Here is a 16,056-nt window from a genome sequence, read left to right as displayed (position 1 = left end):
TGGCTTAATTGTCATGCTTCCATTTTTTTCTTTTAGTGTAGGTCTTGCAAACAAAACACTGTCTTCCATTTTCGGAGTTGTGGGACTTCTAAAAATGTATGTAATTTTTTAGGTTGATAAAAGAGGCTGGAAAGCAAGATCCAGAACTGGCTTACATCAGTAGCAATTTTATAACTGGACATGGCATTGGGAAGAACCAGCCTCGTAACAAGCAGATGGAAGTAGAATTCAGAAAACAGGAAGAGGTAACGTCAAGAAAAATAATTGAAATTAGCAGTACCCTCAGAACCTTTTGGTGGTTTTTTTCTTTCTTTTTTTTTTGTGTGTGTGTCTTTAAAAACAAACCAAACCAACAGGCAGAGTCTGGGCACAGTCATTGGAAGTTCAGGGAATACCCTTGGTTTAACAAATATGCATACTTACTGGAGATACAGATGTTCTTCATTTAAAAAAAAAACAAAACCCAAACCCCAAAAAAACATGTTTAGAGATATTGCTATGTCATATTACACAAACAGAAATTAAAACTTCATGTAAAATCATGTTTGTGTCTAGCCAGTTCATCAACCATCTAATTTTTCTGCATTGAGTTAGTAGTAGTACAGTAATACTGTAAAGAAAATCCAGGTTCCTGATGTTTTCAACAGTTAAGCTGGCTTTAATATTTATCTTTGCTAAAAGTGAATTTGGTAAATCATTAAATGATATAAATACAAAACCCTGTGATTTTGACCTCACTTAAAGCATGTGAAGTATTTTGAAAGCAAATGCATTTATTCCCCCTCCTCACCCCTGGCTGGGTTGTCCTTCTGACCTCCCCCACCCCCCGCCTTCCCAAACCTTTCCTTAGTATTTTTTAGTAAATAGTATAAATATCAGCATTACCAGCTCTAGAATGTGCTTCCCCTCCCCCCCTCAGTTGTTTCAGCCTCAGAAATGGTTGGAGAAGATGCTGTCCTGAAAGCAGCATTTTTTTATACTATTGAATAGTATAAAAAAGCATTACAGCATTTTTATATACTATTTATTCACAATAAATAGTGAATAAATAGGTAGAATTCTCTCCATTGCTGATGGCTGTAGTAGCTTCTTAGACTCACATAATTCCACATACCAGATTTGATTCTTAGAAATCTATCTGTTCTGATAAATAGTCTTGCTGTGTTTCTGAAAAGATTTTTTGTAATAGTTTTATATCTGCAAATTTAGACAAGTTTTTGGAATGTCTGATCCACTGTCCTTGTTTTTATTGTCTTTTGATGAATCTGATGATGGAAACATGGCTCAGACTAATCTCTCAAATTTGTCTTCATTACTCTTGCAGGTTCTTAGAAAATTTCGTGCACATGAGACCAACCTACTTATTGCTACTAGTATTGTAGAAGAGGGTGTTGACATACCAAAATGCAACTTGGTGGTGCGTTTTGATTTGCCCACAGAATACCGTTCCTATGTGCAGTCAAAAGGAAGAGCTAGAGCACCAATTTCCAATTACATCATGTTAGCAGATACAGACAAAATCAAAAGTTTTGAAGAAGATCTTAAGACATACAAAGCAATTGAGAAGGTATGAGGTCAAAGGAACATGCCTGTTTTGGTTAAATTTATCATAGTATTTTAAAGGAAAAATCTCTAATTATGCTCTATTCTTGAAATGTTAAGATCCTGAGAAACAAATGCTCAAAATCTGTCGATGCCAATGAAACCGAAACTGAACCCATTGTTGATGACGATGATATATTTCCACCCTATGTGTTGAGGCCAGATGAGAACAGTCCAAGAGTTACTATTAACACTGCTATTGGACACATAAATAGGTAAGAGGCATGTTCACTTTTTACTTCTTGTCTTTAAACAAAAAGTTTCTTGGTCTGTCTCGCAACATGGAAGCATAGGCTGGGGTCTTGTATGCATGTCCTCTTAGGAATCTTGTACGATTTTCCCTCCTAAAGAACGTGGTCACAGCAGTACAAAGGGATAGTTTGGTTTTTGTCTGTTTATCCTACAGAGGTTCTAGCTCTGATAATAAATTTAGTGATCAGTTCCTGTTTAATTAAAAGCTGCCCTGAAAACTTTCATTTCAAAATTAGTAAGATTTTTTTTTTTATCTTGGCAAGCTAGCTTTAAAAAAAAAAAGTGGCTTGTTAAAACTGTAGTAAAATCTTCCAGTTCTAATATTCACATTTGTAATAGTAATCTGTTGTCATGTTTAAAAAAAAAAAAAGTAAGCAAGCTGAACATAATACAGGTCCACAGATGGAATTATATGCTTCCAAGGGAGCTAGCCAATATCATCTTTGTAAGGCCATGGCAAATTAGAGGAGGTCCTCAGTGACCGGAAAAGGTAAATGTTACGACTTTTCAAAAAAGGCAAGGAAGAAGATCCAGGGAGCTACAGACTGGTCAATTTTACCTTAGTCATATGGAATATTATGGACCAAGTCCTCATGGAAGCTGTTTCCAGGCACGTAAAGGGAAAAGTGGTTGGCAGCAGCCGCCAGGAGTTTTATCAAGGACAGTTGTTTTGCCTGACCAACCTTGTCTCTTGTGTGATGAAGTGCTTGCTTGACTCTGTGAACAGGACAAAAGCAGTGAATGTCATTTACTTAAGTAAAGCTTTCAGTGCAATTGCCATAGTACCTTAGTGGCTAAATTCATGAGATGCAGACCATTTTGGTGGACTACCTGGTAAATAAAACCTGGCAAAGCAGTTAGATTCAACCATTCAGAGAGGAACCATGACAGATAGGACAAACAGGATAACAGTAAACTCAGGAGATTAAACAAAGACAGATGCAAGCTCTGCTACCTGGGATGGAATAGTCCTGTGCATCATTACAACCTTGAAACCACCTTTCTAGAGACCCCCTTTGTAGTAAAGGACTTGGAGGTCTCCTGCTTGGCAGTTAGTTGAACATTAGTCAGCAGTATACCCTTGCAGTGCTCAGTATGGCCTGAAATCATCTTCTGTAGTGTTTACACCAGTAAGGCAAGATTCCATTGAAATGTCTTCAGGTTTCAATTTGCAGGTTTTGATGATTTTTAAAATGTTTTGTCAACTTAGGTACTGCGCTAGATTACCAAGTGATCCATTTACACACCTAGCTCCCAAGTGTAAAACCCGAGAACTACCTGATCATACGTTTTACTCTACTCTCTACCTGCCAATCAACTCACCTCTTCGAGCTTCAATTGTTGTAGGTATTTGGGGAAGGAAAAGCATAGAAATAAGTGAATACGTTGGTATAGATGTGTGTGCACCTTTTCTAGAATTAGTTTGTTTCATTGTTGTAATGAAAGTGACATGATTTTTCTTTTCCTCTGTTGTGCTCTGTAACTGTATTTAGATCCCTGTTTGTATCTGTTATAATCTGCTTTCCAGCAGTTACTTTCCAGCAGTTCCAAAGGCAAAAATATTTAGATGTTCTTCCCAGTGCCTTGTTTTTTCACACACTTACGTATCGGTTGTAGGAAAAGGTCCTTTATAGGTTTTGATCAATAGTATGTTGAGTTTGAAAACTTGTAATTTTGGCTTCTGTGGAAAAACAAGATAAGCCTGAACATCTCCACAAAACTGTCATCAATGTAATATTTTACAAAGTTTTGCTTACCTAATGTTTGTGTTAAATTAAATTAACTGTTTGTAACATGTATAATAAGTAATGTGCTAATCAACCAAAGTTTTTAAGAAATATTTAAATGTTTATAGGGTCCTCCAATGAGTTGCGCAAGACTGGCTGAGAGAGTTGTAGCTCTTATTTGCTGTGAAAAACTGCACAAAATTGGTAAGAACTGGAAAAGCAACATCTCTTTGGTAAAGAATATTTTATAGTTGAGAAATTGAACATGGTGCAGATGTTATGCATATGCATATATTTCTGCTATAGCCATCTATGATAGCTTCCTTTCTCTTGCCTTGTTTTGTGATATGATCATGTACTTACTAATTTAGCTTACACCTTGTAAGCTAAAGTTAAATTTTCCAGGGGAATCTTATTTAATATATTTTGTCTTAAACAGCAAATGCAATGGTAATACAAGACACACAGATTTTGACATTGAATACACTTAATAAAGGGGAAAAGAGTCTTGTTCTCTAGGTGATCTTAATTATAGGTCAGGGACTATATCCTGCAGCCAAAAAACAACTTGTTTTTTAAAGTGAATTGTAACAAATTAAAATATAAAATACATAGCCCTAAATTTATTGCATTCTCTACTGTATCATAAGTCATGTTCCAAAAATAAGACAGCGCAGGATAACTTCAGCTCTCTTGTCTTTAGTAAGTATAATGGAGCATATTCTTTATTGTGGAATGTTTTAAACAGAATTCCATGTTATTGACGCTTTGATGAAGTACAAAAATATTTATGTATCTTTTAGGCAAAAAAATTTGTAGGTCTGGGGTTTGTATTTTTTTCTTCTGAGTTAAACCTTTTGATCACTGAATTCATACCAATAAATGTATCCAAGAATAATGCTGTGATGGCTCAACTCAGTGTTGAGATTGCACATTCAACAGTAGTAATTCGCTTTTTAGAATGATACAGAAACATAACTGTTCCCTCTTTCTTGGCATAACTCCATGTGAGTGATTTTTAAACGACTGTTTCAGTCACTGGTTGGCTTTTATGGGCAAAAAAGTTTATTTTTCTTTGATCTTTTCATTATAGAATTCAATTTTTTTATTAAAATTTTGGCTATTTTTACTATAAATAAGTATTTTTGCCAAAAATTCAATGTTTATCACTCTTTCCCCAAAGTTACACTTTTGGAGCCTTGCAGTAAGTGTATTTTAAAAACTTAGGTGAGGTGTTTTCATGGGCAATCACGTCTGCTGTGTAGTATCTGAAGGAACCAAGATTTGATTGCTCATAATGCTATTTCTTTGTACTCTTTCATAATATTCAGGTGAACTGGATGATCATTTGATGCCAGTTGGTAAAGAAACGGTTAAATATGAGGAGGAGCTTGATTTACATGATGAAGAAGAAACCAGTGTTCCAGGAAGGCCAGGCTCTACAAAACGAAGACAGTGCTATCCTAAAGCTGTTAGTATCACTCACTGCTGTCCACATCTCCAATTGAATGCTTTGTGTACTGATAAGAAGACAAAATTGCCAACTCTTAATGTTATCTGATAAGAATCTTTTACAACATATCTTGTGTTTATAGTGGAAATATTTTGCAGTTTAACTGTATGGAAACTTGCACTATTACCTGAATGAGCTTATGAGACCATATGCTTTGGAAGCATGCCTGTAGTTCAAAGAACGTACACTTTCTATAAAGCTTGTTGACTGTATTTGCCTAGTATAGAAATAACTGGGAGGAAAAATTGTCCTGCATTAGTAATCTGTAAAAACTTTAAGTTCTCTGGTAAATATACTAGAGCAAAGGAAGAATTACTGACTTTCTAGACAAATAATTGAAGAGTGAAGGAGATGCCCAGGGGGTTAAAGTTATCTGCTAGGCACTAAATAGAGAATTTTTTGTATATTTTTTTTTGTTTTTTAGGTGCTTGGTTTAGTTTGGTGACTTTACTGGTCGAACACAGAAGTTCATAATTTTTGGTTTAAATCTTAGAATGTCAAATAAGTATACTTTTAATATTTTTTTACTTTTAAAATAGTTCTAAATATTATACTTAATATGCTAAAGGAGTCACATAAGATACTTACTGTAGCTCTGCATTATTAACTTATCCATAGATCTGTTACACCAGGTTTCAGCCACATCAGTTTGTAGAATTGGACGACTTACATAGTAGGTATGGGGGAATGTCAAATACTTTAGAAGTAAGAGAAAATGGAGAAAAGAAGCTTTGTCAGAGTATTTTGCAACTACTCTGGAACCTTCCTTCATCCCCTGCAGTTGCTACAGGTTCTGTCTAACATCCTTTGAATAGGACAGGTAACTCAGTCAGAATAGATTGCATAGTAGCTTCTGATAATCTTTGCATTTCACGAAGAAACCGATAGCCTTTGGTCACATGGAGGAATGTCAGCATGCACACTCGCAGTAGCAGGCTACAAGTGCTGTGTTGTACAGTCATGTGCAGCCTCAGTTATGGTGATAGCCCTTAAGTAATTCCATTCTTGGCATCCTCCACATGCCCCAATTTTATTAGTAGCTTAAATAAGTGATTATTAGGAAAGCTTAGGAAAGGTTATGGTGGCATCACAGAGTATATTACAGATGGAACAACAGACAAGAAAACCTTTTTCTTGCAATACTTCACAAAAAGTTTGAATCTTTGCACAGTGTTTCTTGGTGCTTCTTGTTACAAGTGCCTTTCTCAGTCCTCTTACCTCACTAGTGATTTTTGAAATAGTAAAATGCATGATTATGGTATCTCTCATTCAGAGGAGTTGATTTGTCAAGTGATGCATCATTCTTTCTTGGTTGTTTTTTAAATACAGAATCCAAGAATACTTTCCCTTGCTTTCGTCCCAACTTTTCACATCTGGAAAAGAAGCTTTGGCAAATGTTTAAGGTCTACAGGATCCTCTTGGGCTTAATATAGTTACTAAACTTATGAGTAATTTTCCATTAGGCCAAGGCCATAGTTTTGCTACAGTATAACTTTAATATACAGGACTACATGTATTGCAATTTAGTTTTAGATAAACAGGAGGATCATTTTTGAGACACACACACACAAACACCCCCCACCCCCCTCCATTAAGGTCCAAGGACAAAGACCTTGGACACAAAGTATGCCTCAGAGTTACTGGCTAAATGTGGAAATTGGCATCAAAACTTCAGTTCTATTTATGGTGACGTGCTGTCTGTGTTCTACAGTTAGACTTGCATTTCTAACACAGGATGGATACAGAGGAAGTTTAGGGATGTAATGGAAGTTGCCTCTTGGCAAATAGGAAGATCTGGGAGCATTGTGCTCCCTTGATGCAAGTGTTCGGACAGATCTCATGGCTGCCAGGCCAGGCTGCTGACCAAACATTTTTGCTTAAGAAAGAAAAAATTACTTAAATCTAGATTAATTTTTTTTATTCCTCATTTTTAGCAATACCTTTCCAAATAAACATGCGAAGGGCTGTTCAAAGAATAGTCTTAGGTGAATTTTGCTGATTTTTATCATGTTAATGTTTTTTTTTTTTCTTTTTTTGGTTTTTAGATTCCAGAGTGTTTAAGGGATAGTTATCCCAAACCTGACCAGCCCTGTTACCTGTATGTAATAGGAATGGTGTTAACGACTCCTCTACCTGATGAGCTCAACTTCAGGAGACGAAAGCTATATCCTCCTGAGGATACAACAAGATGTTTTGGCATATTGACAGCCAAACCTATACCTCAGGTAATGAATCTAGCTCGGATCCTTATTGTGCGTACCTTACAACCTGTCATTTTCCACTTATTCCCCAGCCCCAGACTGAAGAGTGGGAAATGACCATAAGTGCTGCTTGTACCAAGTAACCTCCAGAAAATAAGCAATATTATAGAATCATATAATAATTTAGATTGGAAAAGACCTTTAAAGATCATCGAGTCCAACCGTTACCCTAGCACTGCCAAGTCCACCACTAAACCATTTCCTGAAGCACCACATCTACACCTCTTTTAAATACCTCCAGGGATGGTGACTCAACCGCTTCCCTGGGCAGCCTGTTCCAATGCTTGACAACCCTTTTGGTGAAGAAATTTTTCCTAATATCCTATCTAAACCTCCCCTGGCACAACTTGAGGCCGTTTCCTCTTGTCCTATGGCTTGTTACCTGGGAGAAGAGACCGACCCCCACCTCTCTACAACCTCCTTTCAGGTAGTTGTGGAGAGCGATAAGGTCTCCCCTCAGCCTCCTTTTCTCCAGACTAAACAACCCCAGTTCCCTCAGCCGCTCCTCATCAGACTTGTGCTCTAGACCCTTCACCAGCTTCATTGCCCTTCTCTGGACACGCTCCAGCACCTCAATGTCTCTCTTGTAGTGAGGGGCCCAAAACTGAACACAGTATTCGAGGTGTGGCCTCACCAGTGCTGAGTACAGGGGCACGATCACTGCCCTAGTCCTGCTGGCCATGCTATTTCTGATACAAGCCAGGATGCTATTGGCCTTCTTGGCCACCTGGGCACACTGCGGGCTCATACTCAGGCGGCTGTCAACCAACACCCCCAGGTCCTTCTCTGCCAGGCAGCTTTCCAGCCACTCTTCCCCAAGCCTGTAGCGTTGCATGGGGTTGTTGTGGCCCAAGTGCAGGACTTGGCACTTGGCCTTGTTGAACCCCATACAATTGACCTCGGCCCATCAATCCAGCCTGTCCAGGTCCCTCTGCAGAGCCTTCCTACCCTCAGGCAGATCAACACTCCTGCACAACTTGGTGTCATCTGCAAACTTACTGAGGGTGCACTCGATTCCCTCGTCCAGATCATTGATAAAGATATTAAACAGAACTGGCCCCAACACAGAGCCCTGGGGAACACCACTTGTGACCGGTCACCAACTGGATTTAACTCCATTCAGCACAACTCTTTGGGCCTGGCCATCCAGCCAGTTTTTAACCGAGCGAAGTGTACACTTGTCCAAGCCATGAGCAGCCAGTTTCTCCAGGAGAATGCTGTGGGAATCCATCCAGTCCAGTCACCACTTCATTTTCTGTCTTTAGTGATGGAACGATCTGTTCTATTTTAGCCAAACTTTTGTTTTACAATTTTATTTTTCATTATTTTGCAGTGGCAAATTCAAAATGTTCCTCCTTTTTTGTGTGAGGTATGATAGGAGTGGCCTATCCACTACAGAGATGGTCTGCAGTGCTACCTTATCTATATGAAAGCTATGGTAGCAAGTCCTCTCGGCATTCCTAGTCTGCAGCAGCAGAAAAAGTAGGCCGTGTTAATTGAAAGTGACACCTCTTGCCTAAGAAAATTTTTAATAAAAAGGTATTTTCTGTGTATGAGACTCAGCTGAGGAATATTGCTGTTTTTCACATTTCTTACTCCATTAATGGGAAAGACTTCCATTTTTACTTGATCTTATATAAAGAGCTATAAAACACAAGGAGACCTATTAAAAAAAAATCAGTCATTCTTTAAGCCTTCAAAATCTCATATATAATTGAAGGTCATTAAAGGTCAAAATTCTGATCCAGTTTGCTGTAGGGTCAGGCAAGCGCTACCTCACCATCTGAACTAAATGACCAGTACTCTGTAGAGGAATCCTACCCTGGATTTTCTCTCTTAATTTCTTTTGTTTTTCTTTTGTTTTTTTTTCTTATTTAGATTCCTCACTTTCCTGTGTATACTCGCTCTGGAGAGGTTACAATATCTATTGAGCTTAAGAAATCTGGTTTTACGCTGTCTCTGCAAATGCTTGAGCTGATAACACGACTCCACCAGTACATTTTTTCACACATTCTTCGTCTTGAGAAACCTGCACTAGAGTTCAAACCCACAGAAGCTGATTCAGCCTATTGTGTTCTACCTCTTAATGTTGGTAAGCTCTTGTTTTTTATTCACTTTGAATTCCTTTAGCAACACGTTTGTTAATGTTTATGTTAAATTTCAGGTGTTAGCTGTAGAAATAATACCATATGTGGTAGTATGAAAATTTGTCATTTTTATTTTTATTACTTCTTCACAATTCCAAAGTAGTTTTAACTTGGTGATGTGAGTTGATTTATAGTAGGTTTCCACTGACTCCATAAGGGTCTAAAATTGTATATATGTCTCCTTTGAAATTTTTTTGAAATAATCAAATATGTGTACAGAATAAGAAAAAATTTTGTAATTTACAACTTACCAGAAAAGTTCATCCTGGAAAACACTCTGAGTTATGCATTTTCCTTTTTAAGTTGATGACTCCAGCACTTTGGACATTGACTTTAAGTTTATGGAAGACATTGAGAAATCTGAGGCACGTACAGGCATTCCCAGTACACAATATACAAAAGAAATGCCTTTTATTTTCAAGTTAGAAGATTACCAGGATGCAGTTATCATTCCACGGTGAGTACTGTATACATACTTTAGGTATGTACCTATTGTATTTATACAAACACTTGAATAAGGGGTTGTTAGTATCTGCAACAGAATTGCTTGTAAGAAAAGTATGCTATTAATCAGAAGGTATCTAGTGGTGTCTCAAATAATCTAAAGATATTTTTTTAGTCAACAGTTAATCCTACATAGTAGGATTTAAGTGTTTAGGCCTCCCAAAACTGATTACCTTTTTATTAGTAATAGTAGACTTCATCACAAAACTCACATAGTATTCTGATAAAATGTTGCAACTTCGTCAAGAACTGGCCTACTGAAACCAATTTTAATTTGGAAGATTGAGCGGGAGTCCTGTTCTCTGGTTACTGCTTATTTATATCAAAGGCCTGCTAAAGGAGGGTATGCTGTTGGTGATGGAAAAATTAACAAGTGAAAAAGACAAGTTAAAAGAATCTTTCTATTGAGTGGTATTTAGAGGAGAAATTTACATAATTTTAGGTACTGGATATGCAAAAGTTCTCCAGAACTGGTAGGTTTTGTGGAGACTTAATTATTCCCTGTGTCATGTTTGGCATGATGTGAAAAAAGAAAATGGACTGACTGTTTTGTGCTTGTACCTAGTATACTGTAAACAACGGTAGTTGCAGAATATATATGGAAGATAAATATTAGTACTTTGGTTTGGCCTCATCTGTGTTAGACTTTTTTTTTTCTTCAAATGTCTTCCTATCTGTGCTGATGACTACTGTGGTGAAAACACTAGTGTAAAAAAGTGGTGATGGGCCATCACTGTGTATAAGCACTACTTCATTGTGATCAGAGTTAATGCCATAGAAGTAGCTCATAGGTGGTGTAAATTAGCACAGATGCTGGACTTCAGTGAAGCTATGGTATTTCACCTGTCTGAAGATCTGGCCTTTTTTTTTTTTTTTTTGATTGAGGGTGGGGCTGGGGTAGTTAGCTGAGTACATCTCTTTTATGAGAATTCTTAGTTGCCATCTGATAATGTTCAGGCTTGGGAGAAGCCAAAAATTTTTGACCTTGTTTCATACATTAAGAAATCTCAGAATTTCAAATACTTCTGTTTTCAGTCAATATAAAAATGGTGGAAATATGTGCTTGTCCTTCTCTATTCTGCTTGGTTGTGAGCTCCTTAGGGAAAGCATAATACAATGACTATGTATTGGTACAGTTCTCATTGAATTCTTCAGAATAGGCATAGTTGTGAATAAGATAAGAAAAAAGGATTTCCTGAAAGCTCCTTTAACCAGTATGTTCTTCAACGAAGAAGTTCAGACAGCCTGGGAATATGGTTTTCTTGATTTTTCTCTTTGGAAGAAAGCTAAAAAGACTCATTAATAGTATGGTAATTTTATTTAGTGATGTCTGTTTAGATATTTGAACAAAAGCTTAAAATGATAAACACAGCAGATCAAAGTACAAAATAAGCTAATATGCAAATCTAAATATCGAATGTTAATTTCATGGGGTTTTTATTATTGTTATTTTCCTGTGCGTGTTTATCACCATAGTATCCAATGACCACAATAGTATCACAATAAAGGCATTGCAGCATTCTGGCTTTATTTTGCTAACATTCTGCCTGTATTACAAGAACTGCATTGTTCTTGGAAGGCTTGTGAATTTACCTTACTAGGTATTTGGGGTTTTGTATTTTAACTTTATTTTGGAGGATGACTTGGTTAAAATGCCAGTTTAGATGTAAGGTGGTACAATCTTTATATGCAGTAGAACTCCATTTCTACTGATGGTAGCACATAGGAGACTAGACATTAAAAAGCCAAATTATCAAGTTTGAGTGTTAGGTGTTTGGAATTAAGAAATTCTCATTTGTAGCATTACTCTTGGAGATTGTTGTCCAGAGCTTGATTTTGTATTAGATATTGAAAACATAAATCCTGCATTTAAATTAAAGGTTTCTGTAGAGGGAATTCTGTAGATTATAGATTGACTTTATTCTTCCTTATCTTATAGCACATTTCTCATCTAGTTATTTGAGTTAGCTAAACAAATGGTTTCTACGACAAAAAACCCCATCAACGAAAAACCTCAAGTGAGCTATTTAACTGTTTGTCACCTGACCACATGAAAGACTTAGCATAAGCTTTAGTCTAAGGCTATAACATATACCAAAATGCCTTTTTTTTTTTTTGTTAGGTATCGAAATTTTGATCAGCCTCATCGATTCTATGTAGCTGATGTATACACTGATCTTACTCCACTCAGTAAATTCCCTTCTCCTGAATATGAAACTTTTGCTGAATATTATAAAACAAAGTATAATCTTGACCTGACCAATCTCAACCAGCCACTGCTGGATGTGGACCACACATCTTCAAGGTAACAACAGTCATATTTGTGTCTGATGTTTGTAGTTTGACAATAAAGTGTTGGGGTTTTTTGGTTTTTTGTTTGTTTTTTTTAAATTATGGGATAAAGCTGAAGGCTTGTGTTTTCCAAAATAATTACTGATTTTTTTCTTGAGGCATACTTGTATTATAACAACTGTAACTTGAATCCATTTTTTTCCGGAGGTAACTATGCTGTCACTGCACAATGCATTAAAGTTGAATACTAAGAATAAGTCATCACTTCAGAAAGTTTAGGCTAGTAAGTTCTATTCATTAATTATGTACTTACATTAAAGTATTTTCATATGTCCTTTAGACTTAATCTTTTGACTCCTCGCCATTTGAATCAGAAGGGGAAAGCACTTCCACTAAGCAGTGCTGAGAAGAGGAAAGCAAAGTGGGAAAGTTTGCAGAATAAGCAGGTAAAATAGAAGTATCTAACTCAAGTTGCTTCTCTCTTAACAGTGATCTGATGACTACCTTTACAGGTAAAATTCTTTTCTTCCCCCCTCCCTTCCCCAGATACTGGTTCCAGAGCTCTGTGCTATACATCCTATTCCAGCATCATTGTGGAGAAAAGCAGTTTGCCTCCCCAGCATACTTTATCGCCTGCACTGCCTTTTGACAGCAGAGGAACTAAGAGCTCAAACAGCCACTGATGCTGGTGTAGGGGTTAAATCACTTCCTGCAGATTTCAGGCATGTATTTTTTCAATATGATATCTGACTTCATTGGAAAACAAGGTGAAAACTTAATCATTACTGCATGAATTCAAAACTGATACCCTTTGTTTAACTCATGTCAGTTTTCAGTGAAACGTAGTTTAAAAAGACTTGATTGTGAGTGGTGAAGTTAGATGCTGCAGTCACTGTTCTTTTCGGAAGAACATGGCTTTTTTTAAACATGTATGTGCATATAGAGTCTTCTTGTCTTGTGATAATATTTTTTTGTTAACGAAATCAGCATGTATCTTTACAGATATCCTAACTTGGACTTCGGATGGAAGAAGTCTATTGACAGCAAATCCTTCATCTCTATTCCTAACTCCTCTTTAGTAGAGAATGAAAATTACTGTAAGCACAGCACAATTGTAGTCCCTGAAAATGCTGCACATCAAGGTGCTAATAGAACCTCTTCTGCAGAAAACCATGACCAAATGTCTGTGAGTTACAGAACATTGCTCAATGAGTCACCCAGTAAACTCCAAATTGATGTCTCGGCAGAACTTGCAGCAATTAATGGTGTTTCTTATAATAAAAATCTTGCCAATGGCAATTGTGATTTAGTTAACAGAGACTTTTGCCAAGGAAATCAGCTGAATTACTGCAGGCAGGAAATACCTGTACAAGCAACTACCTCATATCCCATTCAGAATTTATACAGCAGTGAGAACCAGCCCAAGCCCAGCAATGAATGTACTCTACTGAGTAATAAATACCTTGATGGAAATGCTAACAGATCTACCTCAGATGGATGCCCCAAAATGGCAGTGACCACCAGTACTTCAAAAGCTATTAATCTTTCAAAAGACAGAGCAGATTCTGAAAAGAACCCTTCCAGTGGGTACTCCTCAAAAACTCTTGGTCCTAATCCTGGTCTCATTCTTCAAGCTTTGACTCTTTCAAATGCTAGTGATGGATTTAATCTGGAGCGGCTAGAAATGCTTGGTGATTCATTTTTAAAGCATGCCATCACTACATACTTGTTTTGCACTTACCCTGATGCTCATGAGGGACGGCTGTCATATATGAGAAGCAAAAAAGTAAGTAGTAACACTCCAATGATATTACGTAAAAGGCATGCTGTAACAAGCCATATATATAAAAATTTCACTAGAAGATTGAATGGCAACAGGTTGCTTTAATTCCACAGCTTTACTGATTATACATTGGGTAGCATGCATATTAGGAATAAAAATACAGGACTGCAGGATTAATGTTGCCATAACTGTGATTGATTGAAACTGTTTTCTACAGTTCATTTTGAAATCTAAACCAGCTGATTACCAGCCTAAGAAAGGACAGGACTGAACAGAACTGAAAGTCCTGGGTTAGTGAGGACATTTGGTGGACTGAACAGTAGGGCTGTATTGAGTAGAAACTCTGTAACAGGAGTGCTTGAATGAAGGTGTGAGAGTTAGCAGCACAGAGCCTTAGGTTGTAGCTTTATTTGACTTTCCTTTGTTTCCTCAATAAGTTACTTTCCTTGAAAACTTTTAGCATAATCTTACAGGAACACTAAAACTGAAAAAAACGAAAAAATCTTACAGAACTGTTGCATTAAAACTTTTAAAAGTATTTTAAAGTAAATGTAGACAGTAGTGAGCAGAGTCTTCAGTTCTACTGCTGCTGCTTTTAAATTCTGGAGTAACCAGTCGTGAAATTTTGCTTTGTTTGGGTTTTTTTCCCCACATAATGTGATAACTTGAATTAAATGCTAAGGATTTGATTGTCTACCTCTAATAAAATGCATCACTGAGAATTAAATGACTGAGTAGTTTAATCTTGGAAAATAAAGAGGGCTAAATAAATTGCACAGTTCAAATAAAGGAAGTGACTGAATATTCAAGTTCAAATTTCAAGACTTGAAGCATCGGAAGTGGGTTAAAAATGAGAAACTAAGATCAGAAGTTGATAGTTAAAAAGGAAAAGGAAGTCTGTTTGTGTATGTGAGAGTGCTTTTTTCCCTTCCCTTTAAAATATTAAAAGAGTTTTAGATGCTATCAAAATAACATCTGGATTATGACTTAATAAGATTTGTTATACGGAACTGTTCTAACACTTTCTACTGTCCAGGTTTAGGTCAATCTACCCATAATAGCAGTCATTTTTCATTACAAATCTAGTCTGAATGTTGATTATTCATACTGGTAATTAGTGACACTTGTACAGGTTATATTTACTATTATTTTAAAAGTAGCAATAATTTTTTTTGCAAAGAGAATTTAGTCTATCAGATTTCTCTAACTGAAATTGTCACACCTAAGATGCTTGGCCTTAAAGAAAAAAAAAAAAATTAAAAAAATCTGTACCTTGCTTTGAATTGGTTGTACCATATTAAGAAAGCTGAACTCGCTTTTGAGAACTAGAGAAAATGCATAATGGTACAAGATCTGGCTTTACATGTAAAATCATTTTGCTCTTTTTTTGCATTTTAGCCTATTTTTATGTAAATATATGTCCAGAGGTTTATCAGAATGTTTTCCTTGAAGGTCAGCAACTGTAACTTGTATCGCCTTGGAAAAAAGAAAGGACTGCCTAGCCGTATGGTGGTGTCGATTTTTGATCCCCCAGTCAATTGGCTTCCTCCTGGTTACATAGTAAACCAGGACAAGAGCAACACTGATAAGTGGGAGAAAGATGAAATGGTAAGACTTTATTTAACTGTGTTGAGGAATAACTATTCGTGTGTCTTTATTCTTTCACGCCTGCCTCCTCCCACCTCCCAGATATTTTGGTATGTTTTCAGAAAAAAAAAAAAAGTAAATCTGTATCTTTGTTTCCTTTCTAAAACTTCACTATAACTTAGGGAAAATAAGAGGAAGACTGATCCTGAATAGAACCCAAAGTAAGGAAATTTACTGAACATCATCCAGTAATGAGTGTATATATTAATGGAAAAGCAGGAAAGAAAAACATTTTGCTTGTAATTAGCATGGTCTCAGGAGTTTTTCTGAAATTTCTCTTGGAAGTTTTAAAACAGAATTATCATTACTGGTTTTGCTGTAATATGTA

The 16,056-nt window shown here is 36.6% G+C and overlaps 1 protein-coding gene across 9 annotated transcripts in view; it reads left to right on the top strand.

Moving 5' to 3' along the window:
- Positions 1 to 16,056, top strand: part of DICER1 (dicer 1, ribonuclease III) — a 67,732-nt gene that overhangs the window by 39,606 nt on the left and 12,070 nt on the right. For all 9 annotated transcript variants that reach the window (XM_072863824.1, XM_072863823.1, XM_072863826.1 and 6 more), the window contains 14 exons: positions 113 to 245; positions 1,325 to 1,567; positions 1,663 to 1,817; positions 3,065 to 3,197; positions 3,710 to 3,785; positions 4,913 to 5,052; positions 7,140 to 7,319; positions 9,234 to 9,447; positions 9,806 to 9,959; positions 12,129 to 12,311; positions 12,639 to 12,744; positions 12,845 to 13,020; positions 13,301 to 14,084; positions 15,534 to 15,689. In XM_072863824.1, coding sequence (XP_072719925.1) covers positions 113 to 245; positions 1,325 to 1,567; positions 1,663 to 1,817; positions 3,065 to 3,197; positions 3,710 to 3,785; positions 4,913 to 5,052; positions 7,140 to 7,319; positions 9,234 to 9,447; positions 9,806 to 9,959; positions 12,129 to 12,311; positions 12,639 to 12,744; positions 12,845 to 13,020; positions 13,301 to 14,084; positions 15,534 to 15,689 — 2,833 coding nt within the window. The remainder of the gene's footprint in view (positions 1 to 112; positions 246 to 1,324; positions 1,568 to 1,662; positions 1,818 to 3,064; positions 3,198 to 3,709; positions 3,786 to 4,912; positions 5,053 to 7,139; positions 7,320 to 9,233; positions 9,448 to 9,805; positions 9,960 to 12,128; positions 12,312 to 12,638; positions 12,745 to 12,844; positions 13,021 to 13,300; positions 14,085 to 15,533; positions 15,690 to 16,056) is intronic.

The sequence above is a fragment of the Ciconia boyciana genome, chromosome 6 (genome assembly GCF_034638445.1).
Source record: "Ciconia boyciana chromosome 6, ASM3463844v1, whole genome shotgun sequence".
Taxonomy (NCBI): Eukaryota; Metazoa; Chordata; class Aves; order Ciconiiformes; family Ciconiidae; genus Ciconia; species Ciconia boyciana.
Note: the sequence above shows the minus strand (reverse complement) of the source record. Positions and strands in the feature narration are given on the sequence as shown.